This window comes from Myotis myotis, unplaced genomic scaffold, assembly GCF_014108235.1.
Source record: "Myotis myotis isolate mMyoMyo1 unplaced genomic scaffold, mMyoMyo1.p scaffold_m19_p_8, whole genome shotgun sequence".
In the NCBI taxonomy this organism is placed as follows: Eukaryota; Metazoa; Chordata; class Mammalia; order Chiroptera; family Vespertilionidae; genus Myotis; species Myotis myotis.
The window spans coordinates 21,976,102-21,995,360 of record NW_023416390.1 but is presented as its reverse complement, the minus strand read 5'-3'; the positions used below and the strand labels follow the sequence as shown (position 1 = coordinate 21,995,360).

The 19,259-nt window shown below is 38.6% G+C and overlaps 1 protein-coding gene across 8 annotated transcripts in view; it reads left to right on the top strand.

Annotated features, from left to right (window-relative positions):
- The window catches only part of USP37 (ubiquitin specific peptidase 37), an 80,288-nt gene that overhangs the window by 33,546 nt on the left and 27,483 nt on the right, over positions 1-19,259 (top strand). For all 8 annotated transcript variants that reach the window (XM_036320805.1, XM_036320807.1, XM_036320803.1 and 5 more), the window contains exons 10-15: positions 6,415-6,573; positions 8,947-9,078; positions 9,241-9,364; positions 9,873-10,063; positions 15,895-16,012; positions 17,287-17,366. In XM_036320805.1, the coding sequence (XP_036176698.1) occupies positions 6,415-6,573; positions 8,947-9,078; positions 9,241-9,364; positions 9,873-10,063; positions 15,895-16,012; positions 17,287-17,366 (804 nt within the window). The remainder of the gene's footprint in view (positions 1-6,414; positions 6,574-8,946; positions 9,079-9,240; positions 9,365-9,872; positions 10,064-15,894; positions 16,013-17,286; positions 17,367-19,259) is intronic.

Genomic DNA, 19,259 nt, shown 5'->3' with positions numbered 1-19,259 from the left:
GATTTGCATCTCTCGGATGATTAGTGACTTTGAGCATGTTTTCATATGTCTCTTGGCTTTCTGAATGTCCTCTTTTGAAAGGTGTCTATTTAGGTCCTTTGCCCATTTTTTGATTGGATTGTTTATCTTCCTTTTGTTAAGTTGTATGAGTTCCCTATAAATTTTGGAGATTAGGCCCTTATCAGATATGACATTGGCAAATATGTTTTCCCACACAGTGGGTTTTCTCGTTGTTTTGTTGATGGTTTCTTTTGCTGTGCAGAAGCTTTTTATTTTGATGTAGTCCCATTTGTTCATTTTCTCTTTCGTTTCAAGTGCCCTAGGAGCTGTATCAATGAAGAAATTGCTTCGGCATATGTCTGAGATTTTGTTGCCTTTGGATTCTTCTAGAATTTTTATGGTTTCCTGTCGTACATTTAAGTCCTTTATCCATTTTGAGTTTATTTTTGTGTATGGTGTAAGTTGGTGGTCTAGTTTCATTTTCTTGCATATATCTGTCCAATTTTCCCAGCACCATTTATTGAAGAGACTATCTTGGCTCCATTGTATGTTCTTGCCTCCTTTGTCAAATATTAATTGAGCATATTGGTTCGGGCCGATTTCTGGGTTCTCTATTCTATTCCATTGATCTATAAGGGCATTTTCTTTTTAAAAAACAAGTTTCACATTATTGGAAAAGGCTAGTCAAAAATTTAATTGTGGTCTATAGCTGTAGATTACATTTTTTGAGATTTTTTAAATTTTTTTATTTTTTTTTATTGATTTTTTACAGAGAGGAATGGAGAGAGATAGAGAGCTAGAAACATCGATGAGAGAGAAACATCGATCAGCTGCCTCCTGCACACCTCCCACTGGGGAGGTGCCTGCAACCCAGGTACATGCCCCCGACCGGAATCGAACCCGGGACCCCCCAGTCCGCAAGCCGACGCTCTATCCACTGAGCCAAACCGGTTTCAGCCATTTTTTGAGATTTATTGGATATAAGTATATAAGACAACTGCTAAACACTTGTCAGGAAGGTGTGATTACAGATTGTAGCACAGAGGAGCAATGGTAAATGTAAAAAGTAATGGTAATGATGTTGTATAATAAATATGGTATATAATGAATGACCTATTAAGTCATATTTTGGTTTTTACTGGAAATTCAGAGTGGTAAAAAACATCTTGATTATTTATAGAAAATGATTAAGGTGAAGTAAAGAATTTGATAATGTATATTTAAGTATATAAGACTTTGGGTGGTATCTGTCAAGCACTTTATGAGTGCAGTGGTAACTATAGGTCATTTGAATTTTTTTTTTTTTTAAATATATTTTATTGATTTTTTACAGAGAGGAAGGTAGAGAGATAGAGAGCCAGAAACATCGATGAGAGAGAAACATCAATCAGCTGCCTCCTGCACATCTCCTACTGGGGATATGCCCGCAACCCAGGCACATGCCCTTGACCGGAATCGAACCTGGGACCCTTCAGTCCGCTGGCCGACGCTCTATCCACTGAGCCAAACCGGTCTCGGCAGGTCATTTGAATTTAAGAGAGAGGAAGCTTGGCTTATTTCTGTTTATTAGAGGGATCATAAAGAAATCTTAAGTTTTAAAAAAACGCATTTGGTTTATAAATGATTTATTAGTACAATACAGATTTTTTCTCAAAGTAATAGAATAATCATTTCATTGCACAAAGCAGTGATTGAGGGGAGTGATTTTTCAAAATGCAAAGCTACATTCAAAAAATAAGGTAAAAATTTTCAGATAAGTGAGAAAACTAATATTGAGTAAAGGCTGAGTCCATAAGACACATGGAAAACATAGACAGGAGTCAAGTATTTACGGTTGGGTCTTCAAAATTAACATGAGGTTGGAAACTGAACAAGACCCCAGACCAGAACCTGGTTTCTTATATGAAGCTACATGAAGGTGGGTATCTACAACTGCTCTCTCTATGCTAATAAGCTAAAACAAAACCATAAATGTGCTGCTTGCCTGATGCTCGTTGAGCAAGAAAAAATACAAAGAAATGGGAATTGCGGTGATTTGGTATCTGCTTTAGTGTTACCTTCATAGGGCAAGAATTCTGAACCCCTAACATAAAGTCCTATGCAGATTAGAGGTCCAGACTGAGGCAACTACTAAGTACGTCAGGCATGATCATGGAATGCACCAGAGAAGAGATGATGAATGTAAATGAAATTGAGAGACTTATGTTGGTCTCCATGGTCTATCTTCCATGTCTTAATAGCATTCTGGGGGGAAAGACTAAGAAGAATAAAAGTAAGGAATTTGTCAAAGACATGATAGATGAAAATGATGAAAGTCCACACATGGAAAAATTACCTCAACAAGTGCTAACAGCAAATATTAAAAAAATAAAAATTCACATTGTAGAATATGATGGATAAAGAAATTTTAAAAGCTACCAGAAGAAAATGTCATCTATGAAGGTAAAACAGACTGACATTAGCAACATAGGAACAGAAGACACTGAAGTAATAGCATCAAATAATTCTACCAGTATACCCAGCTAAATTCTAATTGAAGAATGCAGACAATGCTATTTTTAGATAATACAAGAAAGTATTCAAAAAGAAAACTGAACAGGAGTGAAAGTAAGAAATACTGTTGAGCAAAATAATTTTAAAGGTGAATTTTAACATCAAAATACTTTTAAAATTTATTCTTTTGTATAACTAATAAATACATATAGTAGAAACTTCAAAAGTTACAGAGTGGATACAGTGAAAAGTAAATAGTAAATCTCCCTTTGTTTCTTAACTTCTAGTTGTACATGTCCTCTTTCCAGAGGACAAGTTTAAGTTCCTTTTCTTATTTAAGAGGAGGCCACAGTTAAGTTAGACATATTAAACAGTTAAAGATGATTTCCTTTTCTGGCCAAGGTGGAGTAACAGGGACCAGACTGTCCTCCTTCATGAAACAATTATGAACCAGAGCAAATCATATGAAACAATGGATCTTAAGACATTGGAAATGAGGCAGTGAAGTATATTGATCCTAGAGAGATGGGAAACAAATAAAATTAGCCTTATGACTGCTCCAGCTTGCTTTCTAGAGAAAGTTCTCAGGCTGCCACACAGAGGGGGAATTAGGCAGAGCCCTGTGCTCTTCCTGAGTTCAGGAAATGGAGCTAAGAATCTAGAGAGGCCAAAGCACCTAGAATTCACAGGGCACCAGAGGGCAGAGCTGTACAGAGAAAGAATTGCAGAGATCTGCAGAGGGTCCACCTTGAGTATTCAGTTGGCTGCCAATCATCTTATGTAGGTGAGAAATCTAGGCAAGGCTAGAGAAAGAACTACTCAAGAGGATCTAAGGGAATAATACTAGGGAGTTCACATAAACCCAGGCATAGTTCCTATTCTGAATAGCAGTTTGAATACTAAGAAAGGTCTTACCTTATTAGTGATGAAAACTATCCCTAGACTAATTGCTGCTTTGGTCCCTCATAACAAACCTTAAAAGCAAGGCCCCAAAAGATCAAACTGTTTCCAGGTAACCTAACCACATTCCAGAACGAAATTCAAGAATGTTTATAGTCCTGGACACTGAAGTGTTGCTGGTTCAATTTCTGGTGAAGGACACATACCTGGGTTGCAGGTTCAATCCCCTGCACTGGTTGGGGTGCGTGCAGGAGGCAACCAATGTCTGTATCACATTGATGTTTTTCTTCCCCTCTCCCTCCCACTCTCCCTCCCCCTCCCTCTCCGTCTTCCTAAAAATCAATGGAAAAAATATCCTTTGATAAAGATTAACAACACCAACAAAAAGAATGTTTATAGAAGTCTAAAATATCCAGCACCCACCAAGGTAAAGTTCACAATGTCTGCCACCTGAGAAAACATTACTAGTCATACTAATAAGCAGGAAAACACAACTCATAAGGAAGAGAAAAATTAATAAGTACTGACTCAGATTATACAGATGATAGAATTAGTAGGCAAGGATATTAAAACAGTTATTAACCCAAATCATTAAGTATATTATATATAAATATACTAAATGCTTCAATTAAAGAGAAAGATAAACTGGATTTTTTTTTTAAATCCTCACCTAAGGATACTTTTTTCATTGACTTCTAGAGACGGGGGAAGGAGGGGGAGGGAGGGGGAGAAGAAGCATCAACTGGGAATCAAACCCAAGACACTGGTCCACGGGCCATTGTGCTAACCACTAAACACCAGCCAGGGCAATAAATTGTATTTTTTTTTTAATGTATCTTTATTGATTTCAGAAAAAAAGAGAGAAGGGGAGAGAGATAGATACATCAATGATGAGAGAGAATCACTGTTGACTGCCTCCTGCACGCCCCCACTGGGGATCAAGCCTGCAACTGGGGGCATATGCCCTTGACTGGAATCGAACCCGGGACCCTTCAGTCTGCAGGCTGACACTCATTCCACTGAGCCAAACCAGCGAGGGCTAAACTGGATTTTTAAGGAGGAATAATCTATTTGCTATTTTAAAAAGAAACAACTGCAATGAAAGATGCAGAAAGGTTGAGAGAGAAAGAATGGAAACAGATATACCTTGCATTGTCCAAACTACAGTATTTAGCAGTGCATTGAAAGGATAAACCTGAAATAGTTAGTGATAACTTTTAGGGTAGAGGAATAGGGTTGTGTTTGGGAGGAGGCATTTAGAGTTTTTTGACATGAATGATTGTTACATAGGTATTTACTTTATAAAGATTGCTAAGTTGCCCAGGGGCGTGGCTCAGTGGTTGAACGTTTACCTATGAACTAGAAGGTCATGGTTCGATTCCCTGTGAGGAGGGCTGCAGCGTTGTGGGGTGTATCCCAGTGTGGAGTGTGCATGAGGCAGCCTGTCAATGATTCTCTCTCATCATTGATGTTCCCATCTTCTTCCCCCTTTCCTTTCCTCTCTGAAATCAGTAAAATTTTAAAAGTTGTTGAGCTCTACATTTCACTTTTTTAAAAATTAATAAACCTTATTTTTTTAGAGTAGTTTTAGATTCATAATAAAATTGAGCAAAAAGTGCAGAGAGTTCTTATGAACCTCCTGTCCCCACACACATGCAGCTTCCCTCGCAATTGACACAGTGGTACACATTTCATTTTTACATACTTTTTTGTAAAGTATTCTACTTCACATTTTGTTTTTTAATCCTCACCCAAGGATATTTTTCCTTTGCTTTTTAGAAAGAGTGGAAGAAGGAGGGAACGACAGAGAAATATCGATGTGAGAGAAACACATCGATTGGTTGCCTCCTGCACATGCCCTGACCAGGGCCCTGGGCAGGGGTCAGCAGCCTGCAACTGAGGTACATGACTTTGATGGGAATCTAGCCCAGAACCTTTCGGTCCTCAGGCTCTATCCACTGAGCCAAACCGACTAAGGCACACATTTTTTTTTTTTTTTTTTTTACAATAAAACCAAACAGTGGCTAATAGATGGCCTAGCCAGACAATAAGTCATTTGGAGACAGTTTTTCCTTATAAAAAAAGCAAATCATATTCCTACTTCACAACATACAAGCAAATAAACATTCAAGCAGATTAAAGACCTAAATAGGAGGGAAAACAGGTGTTAAAACTTTTAAGGAAGACATTTCTATGACCTTATGCTACAGAATGAGTCTTAAACAAGACACATAATTTGAAACTATAAAAGAAAAATGATAAATTTGACTATGCAAAAACCTGAAACTTAGGATATCTAATAGACAAAGGACTAGAATATAGAATGTGTAAAAAACTACAAATCTTTAAGAATCCGATATAAAACCTAAGGGTGCACAAAAAGAAATTTAGAGAAGAGTAAACAATTATAAGAATATATTCGACTTCAGTAGTAATCAGGAAAATAAAATAACAATGAGGGATCATGTGTCACTCATTAAATTAGTAATACTGTAATGGAGACCATATGAAGAAATGGAAATCACTACTGTTGGAATCTGTAAATTGGTACAGTCTTTTTGGAAAAAATCACACTATCTAGGAAAATTAAAAGATACTAATATTTTCCCTTCTCAGCATATAAACTGAAAGTTGTTCTCAAGTAGGTTGGGTAAGAATATTGGTTGTGTCATTTAATAGTGGAAAAAGTTAACTGTCCAAATGTTTTCAAACTAGGCAAACTAATGTATGATATCCATTAAGTGGTAAAAGTGAATAAAAATGTAAAACTATATTTATACTGTTTCTTAAGCCATTGACTTAGATTATTTTGATTGTAGGTTAAGTATTATATGCTTCTTCAGCTCTCTATCAGACTTGGAATTTGTGGATTTTTTCCTCAAGTGATCATTATTACTGGTATTTCCCCAAATTTAGATTTTTTTTCTCTCAGATATGACTTCTCTGAATCTACTTATGGGGGTGAGAGGGGAGTATTTTAAAAACTGTTTTGCTTCTTTATATTTTTATTCTTTTTTATAGGACTAACATCTCAAGCCAAACTCCCTCTGCCAAAAGAAGTTTGGGATTTCTTCCTCAGCCAGCTCCTCTATCTGTTAAAAAATTGAGGTGTAATCAAGATTATACTGGTTGGAATAAACCAAGAGTGCCCCTTTCCTCTCACCAACAGCAACTGCAGGGGTAGGTAAATTCTTTCATTTTGCTTTCTTTCTATAAAGTGATTCAACTGAAGTATGTTTTTGTTCTTAGGAAATGCATCTTGAAGTATTTAGAGCTAAAGGGGTATGATTTCTGCAACTTTCAAATGGTTCAGGAAAATAAAACTCACAGAGGTATGAAATGATAGAGCATATAGTGCAAAAGATTAACAATTGGTGAATCTAGATAAAGAATATTCTTGTGCAACTTCCCTAAAAGTTTGAGAATATTTCTAAATAAAGGTTTTTTAAAAATAGGTACTTTGGGAAAGGGTTTGGTAGTAATCATTGAAGCTAAACACAACATATACAGAGTGGGGCAAAAGTAGGTTTACAGTTCATATGGAAAATAATGCAGTGATTAATAATACAATGATAAGCTTTTGTTTACTCACAACTGTAAACCTACTTTTGCCCTACTTTTGTATTCTATGACCCAGTGGTCCTACTAAGAACAAATAGCAATTTGCATAAGTCCCCAGCCTCTGTTAGCTTTTATTTGAAAGTATATGTTGTTATCCTATTTACTAAAAGACAAAAAGGGTAATTGACCGTACCTTTGCTACGCTTCCCATAGTCTAATCAGGGTGATATGCAAATTAACCGCCAACCAGGATGGCAGCTGGCAGCCACGCAGCTGAAGTGAGCAGGAGGCTTGCTTGCTCCAGTGATGGAGGAAGCCAAGGTTCTCCACCTGCCACAGCCCAGCTCTAAGCTTCGAAAGCAACAGAGTTTCAATTATAGAAGCTAAACAAACTCCAGATACCTGCTTTCAGCTGGTGGTGGCCACGGAGCTGGAGCCGGCTCTCAGCTCCAGTGACAGCAACAAAGTTTCAATTATAGAAGCTAAACAAACCCCAGATACCTGCTTTCAGCAGGCCATGGCCTCAGAGCTGGAGCTGGCTCTCAGCTCCAGTGACAGCAACGAAGTTTCAATTATAGAAGGTAAATAAATCCCAGAATTAAAAAAAAAAAATGAGAAAAAGGAGAGGCTGGGAACTTCAGTCGCCGGCCAGCCTGAAAACGGCCCTCAGCCCCTCACTCAGGCTGGCCAGGCACCCCAGTTGGGACCCCCACCCTGAAGGGGGTGTGGCCAGCCTGAAAACAGCCATTGGCCCCTCACCCAAGCTGGCCAGGCACCCCATTGGGGACCCCCACCCTGAAGGGGGTGTGACCGGCTGCAAACAGCCATCATCCCCTCACCCAGGCTGGCCAGGCACCCAAGCGGGACCCCCATCCTGATCCGGGACACCCTTCAGGGCAAACCAGCCAGCCCCCACCCATGCACCAGGCCTCTATCCTATATAGTAAAAGGGTAATATGCAAACTAACCCTAACAGCAGAAAGACTGGGAATGACTGCTCACTATGATACGCACTGACCACCAGGGGGCAGACGCTCAATGCAGGAGCTGCCCTCTGGTGGTCAGTGCACTCCCACATGGGTGAGCTCTGCTCAGCCACAAGTCAGGCTGATGGCTGCCAGCGGTGGTGGTGGGAGCCTCTCCTGTCTCCTCAGCAGCGCTAAGAATGTCTGACTGCAGCTTAGGTCTGCTCCCTGCTGGCAAGTGGACATCCCCCGAGGGCTTCCGGACTGCCAGAGGGATGTCTGATTGCCATCTTAGGCCCAATCCCTTGGGGAGGAGGCCTAAGCCAGCAGGTGGACATCCCCTGAGGGGTCCCAGACTGTGAGAGGGCACAGGCTGGGCTGAGGGACCCCCCCCCCCCCCCAGTGCACAAGTTTTTGTGCACCGGGCCTCTAGTCTTATAAAGTGTAATGTGCAAATTGACCGATGGCAGAACGACCGGTCGGCTATGATGCAAACTGACGACCAGTGGGCAGACAGCAGATGCTCAACGCAGAAGCTGCCCCCAGCCCGCAGGCCCCAATCGCCCAATGGCGAACTGGGAACCGGGGGTGAGTGGTGGCGGATGTGGGCAGTGCCAGGGCCCCAATCGCCCCATCGGTCGCCCCACACACAGAGGGCAACCGGTGGCAGTGGGGATGCGGCCAGCTGCCAGCAGCGAGGAAAGATCAGCCCTGATCGCGGGCCAGGCGTAGGGACCCTACCTGTGCACGATTTCGTGCGCTGGGCCTCTAGTAATGTTATAATGCAGTGGTTCTCATAGTGTGGTCCCAGACCAGCAGCATTACATCAGTTGATCCTATTAGAGATGCATATTTTTGCACCTTCTTTTTCCAGAATCAGAAACTATGGAGATGGGGCCCAGCAATATGTATTTTAATAAGCCCTCTAGGTGATTCTGATGCATGCTTTTCTGGAGAACCCATGCTCTAATGAACATACTTCAGGAACTACCAATGTCTTCAAAAGTATTTTTTCTTTACTTTTCAGCTTCTCCAACTTGGGAAATACTTGCTATATGAATGCTATTTTACAGTCCCTATTTTCACTCCAGTCATTTGCAAATGACCTGCTTAAGCAAGGTATCCCATGGAAGAAAATTCCACACAATGCACTTATCAGGTAACTGTTACGTACTTACTGAGTAAACTTTTACCTTATTGATTATAGAATAATGAAGTTTTAGACACTTAAAATTCTATGTGCTATGTTAATAGTCTTTAAAATATCATACCATTCAGTGTTTTGTAAAACATGCTAAACTATTCTCTTTTGTTTTACCAGACGCTTTGCACACTTGCTTGTAAAAAAAGATACCTGTAATTCAGAGACCAAAAAGGATTTACTCAAGAAGGTTAAAAATGCCATTTCTGCTACAGCAGAGAGATTCTCTGGTTATATGCAGAATGTGAGTACCAGTTGTTTTTAGCCACTTTAAAGGTAGTGGAAATTGAAATGATCTTAGTGTGTTACCTGATTTTTACTTTAAAGTGAGATTTATACATATATGTTGTGTTCATCACAGGTTGGAGAACCTAAGAACTTCTGGTAAGGTTCAATGTGACTCTTTTGTGGTTTATTATATTTTAATAATACAGATGTGTTCTGTCCGTGAAGGAACTTGGGGTATTTTACCTACAAAGGCTTTTTTTTTAAATTACCTTTTTTTATAAAAAATGAAGTAAGAAGTGATTCCATTATTCTTGCTAATCTCACTGATAGTAAAGAATATATAATTCATCATTTGTTCTTATTCAGAAAATATGTAGAGTAAATCATTAGAGTAAATCTCTATGTTACTTTTTAATATAGTGTTATTGACTCCCAAGTGCTTAGTTTTATAAATCATAATGTTGATAAGCTATTATTGTGATAAAAAATGTTTTGATCTGATTAAAGATGTTATACCTTCTTAGGATGCTCATGAATTTCTAAGTCAGTGCTTAGACCAGCTAAAAGAGGATATGGAAAAATTAAATAAAACTTGGAAGACTGAACCTGTTCCTGGAGAAGAAAATTCACCAGATATTTCAGCCACTAGAGTATACACTTGCCCTGTTATTACTAATTTGGAGTTTGAGGTTCAACACTCCATTATCTGTAAAGCGTAAGTAGTCTCCAAGAAATCTGTTTTTCCTTTTAATTCTTTTTTTTAAAATATGTTTTTATTGATTTCAGAGAAGAAGGGAGAGGGAGAGAGAGATAGAAACATCAATGATGGGAGAGAATCATTGATCAGCTGCCTCCTGCATGTCCCCTACTAAGGATCGAGCCTGCAAAACCCGGGCATGTGCCCTTGACCAGAATCAAACCTGGAATCCTTTAGTCCTCAAGCCAATGTTCTATCCATTGAGCAAAACTGGTTAGGGCTCCTTTTAATTTTAATGGCAAGTGATTGAAACTCTTCTGAAGGTTTTAATTCTTACCACATTTTCCTTCCCATGTCATGGGAAAAACAGAAATACAGACATCTTTTTTTAGTGTTACTATTTTCTGTAAAAATGCTTGTTGGGGTGAGAACTAAAAAGTACTTAAATATTTTGCCATATACTTTAGTGATAACAGTTCATTTTGATCTACTGTGTGTGTGCTTTTTTTGTTTGTTTTTCATATATATATATTTTTTTTAAATATATTTTATTGATTTTTTTACAGAGAGGAAGGGAGAGAGACAGAGAGTTAGAAACATCGATGAGAGAGAAACATCGATCAGCTGCCTCCTGCACATCTCCCACGGGGGATATGCCCGCAACCCAGGTACATGCCCTTGACCGGAATCGAACCTGGGACCCTCCAGTCCGCAGGCCGACACTCCATCCACTGAGCCAAACCGGTTTTGGCTGTTTTTCATATATTTTTATTGATTTCAGAGAGGAAGGGAGAGGGAAAGAGAGATAGAAACATCAGTGATGAGAGAAAAATCATTGATTGGCTGCCTCCTGCAAGTCCCCTGCTGGGGATCGAGCCCACAACCAGGGCATATGCCCTTGACTAGAATTGAATCTGGGGCCTTTCACTCTGCAGGCTGACACTCTATCCACTGAGCCAACCGGCTAGGGCTGTGTGGAATATCAAGTTATCTGGGAATACTTGTTCTTTTTATCCTGAAAAAACTTGCTATTGCTTATTTTATTGAACCAAATTGATTTTATTAAAAATGGGTTTTTATAAAATAGATCAAAATTTGAATTATTTTTAACTTCTGCAATGCTTTTTAACCATATTTACATTAGTTACTCAAATTTACTTTCTAAATTTAATTTCCATGTTCATTGTATCACATCAAAAGGTTCTGTTTTGATTAATTTTCCAGTTATTGGTAGCACATATCTGAATACAATTTTTCAGAGAGAGTAGAATTCTTCACAGCCCCTGTATTAGTGAGAATTAATTTTGTGACTTTAATACATGACTTAATACAGGATTATTCAGTCACATATAGCCTTATCCTTCAACATATTATGCAAACTGTTTCAGTGTATCTTTTTAAATTTTTTTAATTGATTTCAGAGAAGAAGGGAGAGGGTGAGATAAAAACGTCAATGATGGGAGCGAGTCATTGATTGGTTGCCTCCTGCACACATCCCCTACTTGGGATCGAGCCAGAAAATTAGGCATATGCCCTGACTGGAAATTGAACTGTGACCTCCTGGTTCATAGGTCGATGCTCAACCACTGAGCCATGTAGACTGGGCTGTTTCATTGTATCTTGTTACTAGATGTAACTTGGGAGAAACCTGATTTTCTGGATAATCTTTTTCTTCCTGAAAATCTTCCTTATTTATTGGAAATTAGCATTTTTCACTAGTTTACATCTAGATCTAGACACTTTTTGTTAATTTTGCTTTTAACATGATGGAGCTTTTTCATCTGAAGATTTGGAGTTTTCTTCAGTTCAAGGAAACTAGTCTCTAAATACTACTTTTCTTTTATTCTGGAATTTTTTTTTAGAAATACTCAATACCCATATATTGGCTCTCCATTCTTTGGCTTCCATATTTGTCTGTTTTTCTTGGTTTGCTCAAAATGTAGTGTTCACTGAGGTCTCTCAGCTAGAACATTCTAGTATTTTTTACTAGAATTTTGAATAACCATGTGAAACGTGGACACTAAAGATGGTAGTTTTGTATTACTAGTCTGTGACTTTTTTTAACTTTTAAAAATTTATTGTTGAAAATATTACAGATGTCCCCTTTTTTTCCCCCATTAACGCCCTCCACCCCACACCCCACACCCTAGGCCTTTACCACACTATTGTCTGTGTCCATTGATTATGCATATAAGTTCTTTGGTTAATCTCTCCCCATCAACTTCCCTACCCCGCCTTCCCTCTGAGATCCATCAGTCTGTTTTATGCTTCTATATCTCTGGATCTATTCTGTTCATCAGTCTGTTTTGTTCATTAGATTCCACATATGAGTGAGATCATGTGATATTTGTCTTTCTTTGACTGGCTTATTTTGCTTAGCATAACACTCTCCAGATCTCTTTATGCGGCCTCAAAGGGTAAGAGGTTCTTTTTTTTTTTTTTTTTTTTTTTTACTGCTGCACAGTATTCTATGGTGTAAATGTACCACAGCTTTTTTATCCATTCATCTGCTGATGGGCACCTGGGCTGTTTCCAGTTCTTAGCTATTGTAAATTGCGCTATGTCACCAGTCTGTGACATTTGTTGCCTTCATGCTTTCTTTAGCATTTTTTCCTCCAGTGGATAAATTATTTTTTAAAAGAAAAAGTCCAGGTCTTACAAATTCAGCTTATCTTCTTGTAAAAGCTGGAAAACCCATCAGCAGTTAATAATATGATAAACTGCCATCCTTCCCTTCTAATGCACTTTTTTTATTAATCCTCACCTGAAGATATTTATTTTAGAGAGCGATGGTTAGGGAGGAGAAACATTGATCTGAGAAACATCGATGTGAGAGAGAAACAGCAACTAGTTGCCTCCCATATGTGCCCCAACCAGGGGTCAAACCCGCAACCCGGGTATGTGCCTTGGCCAGGAATCGAACCTGCCACTTTTTGGTGTACAGAATGACACTTAACCAACTGAGCCATCCAGCCAGGACCCAGTGCACTTTCCAAACAAAATTTGTTCAAGTCAAAAAGAGAAACAAGGGTTTAAAAAATATTTTTTTATTGATTTTTTTAGAGAGAGGAAGAAAGAAAAAGAACCATGGATGTGGGAGAGGAACATTGATCAGCTGCCTTCTGCACGCCCCTCACTGGGATCGAGCCCACAATCTGGGCATGTGCCATGACTGAGAATCGAACCAGCAACCTCTTGGTGCATGTCTTTATTGGTTTGAAAGAGAGGAAGGGAGAGGGGGAAGAGAGGAACATCAATCTGTTTCCTCCCATATGTGCCCAACTGAGCATTGTATCCACAACTGGGTATGTGCCCTGACCGGGGATCAAACCAGTGACCTTTTGGTGCACAGGATAATGCTCAGCCAACTGAGCCATACTGGCTAGGGCAGCCGTGGGCAAACTACGGCCCGCGGGCCGGATCCGGCCCGTTTGAAATGAATAAAACTATTGAAAAAAAAGACCGTACCCTTTTATGTAATGATGTTTACTTTGAATTTATATTAGTTCACACAAACACTCCATCCATGCTTTTGTTCCGGCCCTCCGGTCCAGTTTAAGAACCCATTGTGGCCCTCGAGTCAAAAAGTTTGCCCATCCCTGGGCTAGGGCAACCAAATTTATTTTTATAGAAAAATTTCAGTTGCCTCTGATAGAAATGGCCACAGGCAGCACAGGAAGAAAGAAGATGATATCAAAGAGGTGGCTCCAGCGCTGTGCCAACAGCATCTGTCAGGCGCAGCGCCCAAATGTCAGGTGTTTAGTTGAGGTGTGTGCATCGGTGCATGAAACTACGTGACTTACAGAATGTAGGCACACCAGGCTGAACAGTGGCCCAGGAGTTTGCCAAGTCTGTAGGCAACAAGTTTCTGTGGGGCCACAGCCACTGTGGTACAACTATCTCCTCAAAGACCATGACTTAGTTGCTTTATTAATAATTTTCTTTAAGACAGTTCTTTAGCCCTAGCCTGTTTAGTTCAGTGGATAGAGCAGGGGTGGGCAAACTTTCTGACTCGAGGGCCACAATGGGTTCTTAAACTGGACCGGAGGGCCGGAACAAAAGCATGGATGGAGTGTTTGTGTGAACTAATATAAATTCAAAGTAAACATCATTACATAAAAAGGTACGGTCTTTTTTTTTTTAGTTTTATTCATTTCAAACGGGCGGGATCCGGCCTGCGGGCCGTAGTTTGCCCACAGCTGGGATAGAGTGTCAGATTGTGAACTGAAGGGTCCTGGGTTCGATTCCAGTCAAGGGCACATGCCCGGGTTGTGGGCAGATCCCCAGTAGAGGGCGTGCAGGAGAGAGCCAGTCACTGAATCTCTCTCATCATTGATGTTTCTCCTCCCTTCTCTGAATCAATAAAAATATATTTTTTAAAAAAGAAAAAAAAGACAGTTCTTTAACCACAAAGTAGTTTCTGGCTGAAGGAAGATATTATATACCTTATTCCTCATATTGTAATTTTTTATTTTTAGCTTCTGTCTCTTCTGACTATAAGTTAGTTTGGCCAGTTTGCCAAATATACCTATTTTTTAAAGTATTATAGTTTAAATCTACCGGTTTTCAATTATTACATGGCATTTCAATATGTTCATGTATTCTTGAATATGAAGAATTATGAATTCTTGCCCAAACCGGTTTGGCTTAGTGGATAGAGCGTCAGCCTGCAGACTCAAGGGTCCCAGGTTCAATTCCCGTCAAGGGCATGTACCTTGGTTGCGGGCACATCCCCAGTAGGGAGTGTGCAGGAGGCAGCTGATCTATGTTTCTCTCTCATCGATGTTTCTGGCTCTCTATCCCTCTCCCTTCCTCTCTGTAAAAAATCAATAAAATATATTTTTTTTAAAAAGAATTATGAATTTTTCATTTGAAGAACTTAAAATATCTAAAATTAAGTACTTAATATTCCTCATAAAACTTCCTTCTGCAGTCTATCTCAGTAATGACAGTTCCAGAAATGTGGTGTATATCTTAATTCTTTTCTTTCTCTTGCACCCCTACATCTAATTGTCAGCACATCCTTTCAATTCTTCACAGTACATCCAGAATCTGACCCCTTCTTACCACCTCTATTGCCACTACTTTGGACTAAGCTGCTATCATCTCTTGCCTGGATTGTTGCAGTTCCTTCTAAACTGGTGTCTTTCTGCTCTTGTCTCTCTGTGGTCTATTTTAAACACATTAGTCAAAGTGATAAATTTTTAATGGAAATTAGTTCATGTCAACCCTCTGCTTGTAACCCTTAAAATAAAAGCTGAAATCCTTACTATGATCTACAAAACTTCTTAGGATTTGTCTTTGATTAACCCCTCTCCCCCAGTTTACTCTCTAGCTTCATCTCCTATTACTCTTCCCCTTGTTCATTCTGTTCTAACCTTTTTTAAAAAAATGCCAGAATCTTGGTACCTCAGGGCCTTTTCACATTTCAAGAAAGTACTTAAATACTTGCCAGGATTACCCTTTGTGTTGATTTTTTTGGATATATATATTTTTTTGAATTTAGAAATAGAGGGAAAGGGAGAGAGCGAGAAACATCAACATCGATCGGCTGCCTCCTGCATGCCCCTTACTGGGTTTTGAGCCCACAGCCCTGGGCATGTGCCCTGACCAGGCATCAAACCAAGTGACCTCTTAGTGCATGGGTCAACGCTCAGCCACTGACCAACACCGGTCGGATACCTGTGATTTAATAAGGGTTAAAGTAACGTGTCTTAAATGTGTATATTTCTTATGCTTAATCATAGCCTGTTCATACACTGTGGGGGAGCAGTGTTCCTGAAGTATATTTGTATTTATTTTGTATTGCAGTTAGGTTTCTGAATGCTTAGATTTGTCTTCTTTTACAGATGTGGAGAGATTATTCCCAAAAGAGAACAGTTTAATGACCTCTCCATCGACCTTCCTCGAAGGAAAAAGCCACTCCCTCTGCGTTCAGTTCAAGATTCTCTTGATCTTTTCTTTAGGGTAAGTAATATATTTTGGTATTTTTCCATAACTAAATTTTATATATCATATATAATTATATTTGAAGTTGGTTTCTTTAAGGCAGAATTTGGACAAAATTACTTGAGGGAAAACAAATGAGAAATATTTATAAATATTTTTAAAAGCTTGATAAATCTAATTGTTAACTCATTGAAGAAGATTGATTGCTTAAATAGATTATACATTTGACTCAACAGGAAGTGTTTTAAACCTTAGAAGCAGTTATTTGTAAACAAATATTAATTTGAAGCCTAGGAAGTGACACATGCTAAAATTTGGTAATGTGGATTAAAATTGGAGACACTATATAAGTGAGTATACTAAGATCTGAGGAATAAAAAATGCTCTTTGCTTTTCTTAGGTTGTATGTACTCTATTAGAAACAACACAGAAGTCATGTTTACCTAATGCTGTAAATAAATATTTGTGTCTGTGAAATACTGTTACAGATAATCTGAGGCATAATTGGACCTGTTGTGTAGCAGTCCTTATAACTGAAGGAAATTTGCCAGGATTACCCTTTGTCTTTAAAATAGTGTTTCTTGTTTTGTTGTAGCAAATGGGCAGAATTGTCTTCCTAAGGTTAAAAAACTTCTTTTCTTTAAATGAGTAACATTTAGCTCCACCCAATGATAAATACTCTGCTTTTCTTTTTGCTTTAATCATTCCTTGCTATTCCTACTATTATCATAGAATTTGAAGCTTTTCCTGTGTATCTTTACCCCCATTTTTTAAGGATTTCTTGTTTCAGTTTTCTCTAGGTAATGCTATCCACCCCAAACTTTGGTCCTTTAGAGCAGTTGTTCTTAGTGGGCTGTTACCAGAAGATTGAGTTCCATTATAAGAAAGGGGTAGAGTTACACCTAACAGACCAGGAACTCCGCCTAACCTGAAGGTGATCTTATCTCTGCTATGGCCAAATGTTAGATATACTCTTGGCAGTGGTTCTTGTGTATGTATTCATGGGGAAAAGGTTGAGAATCTGCTACCGTAGAATCTATCATAAATTGAGTTACTATCATAAATTGAGATGTTTCCTTTGTAAAAAAGGAAATTAGGAATTCTGAAATAGGGCATGTTATTATAACTATATTTTGAGCATTAGGTCTTAATTTAGTTAGGTTTGTGGATACAAACTGGTCGGAGCTGTCAAGCCACTGAAGTAGTATGACTAAAGAAAATTAGTAGCATTTAATGGGATAATACTAATTCAACTTTATGCTTCTTTATTTTTCCTTCTTGTCTTTTTACAGGCAGAAGAAATTGAGTATTCCTGTGAGAAGTGTAGTGGGAAGTGTGCTCTTGTCAGGCACAAATTTAACAGGCTACCCAGGTAAAATTAATTGCTCTTTCATTTTTCTTTTTTAAAGTACTTACAAATATTACTGAATAAGTAAGGTTTACCAGAGTGGATTGGTAAATAAGGTCAGTAGAGCTGAGATATGAAGAGGGCAGAGGATAGAAAGCTAGAATGGAGAAGACAGGAGGAGGGTTTGGAATGTTGAAGGAACTTCAGAGTCCCAAGTGATGGCAACAAGAGGACTTGGCTGGTGAAACTTGGGAATAATGATAGTGAATACTAGTAGTTTTTTAATTAAATAATGTATAACATTCAATTATAATTTTTTTTCTTGTGTTGTGCTGTAGCCCCTCCCTCTCTTATCCCAAACTTTCAGTAAAAATCTGCTACAGACACATATATCTGTGTGTGAAAATAAAATAGGAAGAGTACTTTTCTGCAATTTGTGTATTTCTTTATTCAAAGGCTCTTATAAGTTGGTAAGTTTTCTGTAACAATAAGAATTAACTAAGTGCCCTAACCGGTTTGATTCAGTGAATAGAGCGTCGGCCTGCGGACTCAAGGGTTCCGGGTTCGATTCCGATCAAGGGCATGCACCTTAGTTGCGGGCACATCCCCAGTGGGGTGTGTGCAGGAGGCAGCTGATTGATGTTTCTCTCTCATCGATGTTTCTAACTCTCTGTCCCTCTCCCTTCCTCTCTGTAAAAAAATCAATAAAATATATTAAAAAAAAAAAAAAAAAAGAATTAAGTATGGAGTTTCTGGAACCTAGCCCCTAGAGCAGTGATGGCGAACCTTTTGAGCTCGGCATATCAGCATTTTGAAAAACCCTAACTTAACTCTGGTGCCGTGTCACATATAGAAATTTTTTGATATTTGCAACCATAGTAAAACAAAGACTTATATTTTTGGTATTTATTTATATATTTAAATGCCATTTAACAAAGAAAAATCAACCAAAATAATGAGTTCGCGTGTCATCTCTGACATGCATGCCATAGGTTCTCCATCACTGCTCTAGAGCCTAGTTCTTTTGTTCCTTTCTAGAAAATGAAATATTTTTTCAAGAAATGACTTTCTAAATCATAACAAAGAATTTGTTCTTTGCTATTTGTGAGTGTCTTAAGTCAGGAGGGTGGGAGGGGACAAATATTAAGGCAAAAGATTATTACCAGCTGTCATTAGTGAATGAAACCGGTGTACAATTAAAAATACTTGTTTGACCTGGCAAGCTGAATGTATTCCCTTTCTAGCTGTCTAGCTATATGGTCTTTCAATTGGTAGAAAAAAATACTGAGGGGAATTTATCGTCTTAGTTTTTTTTCTTTCTGGTAGGTCACATATGTTAAAGGTTAATTTATTCCAAACTTACATGAAATAGAAGCCTTTGTATCATAAGTCTTAATATTGTACTTTTTTTGTTTTTGTTCATTTTACTATTAAAGCCAATCAACTACTATTTTTGAAGGGTCTGGTGTCTTTATCAAATCTACCTGGCTGGTGTGGTTCAGTAGTTGAGCATTAACCTATGAACCAGGAGGTCACAGTTCGATCCCCAGTCAGGGCACATGCCCGGGTTGTAGGCTCAATCCTTGGTGGGTGGCATGCAGGAGGCAGCTGATCAGTGGTTCTCTCTCATCATTGATGTTTCTATCTCTCCCTCCCTTCCTCTCTGAAATCAATAAAAATATCTTTCTAATGTACTTAAAAATTTTTTTAAAAATCTGTTCATTTCTAGTCTACCTCATCTTTGTAAATCAGTGATTTTTAACTGTATCATCTGTCTTTCATATTGCCTTTTATTTTGGTATGATTATTTGAAGAGTTAGTCAAAATATTTGACATCTCATAATAGTTTTGTATTGCAGTTAGACTTCTGAATGCTTACATTTCTAATTGTCAGCAAATTAGACAATTTCTTCACAT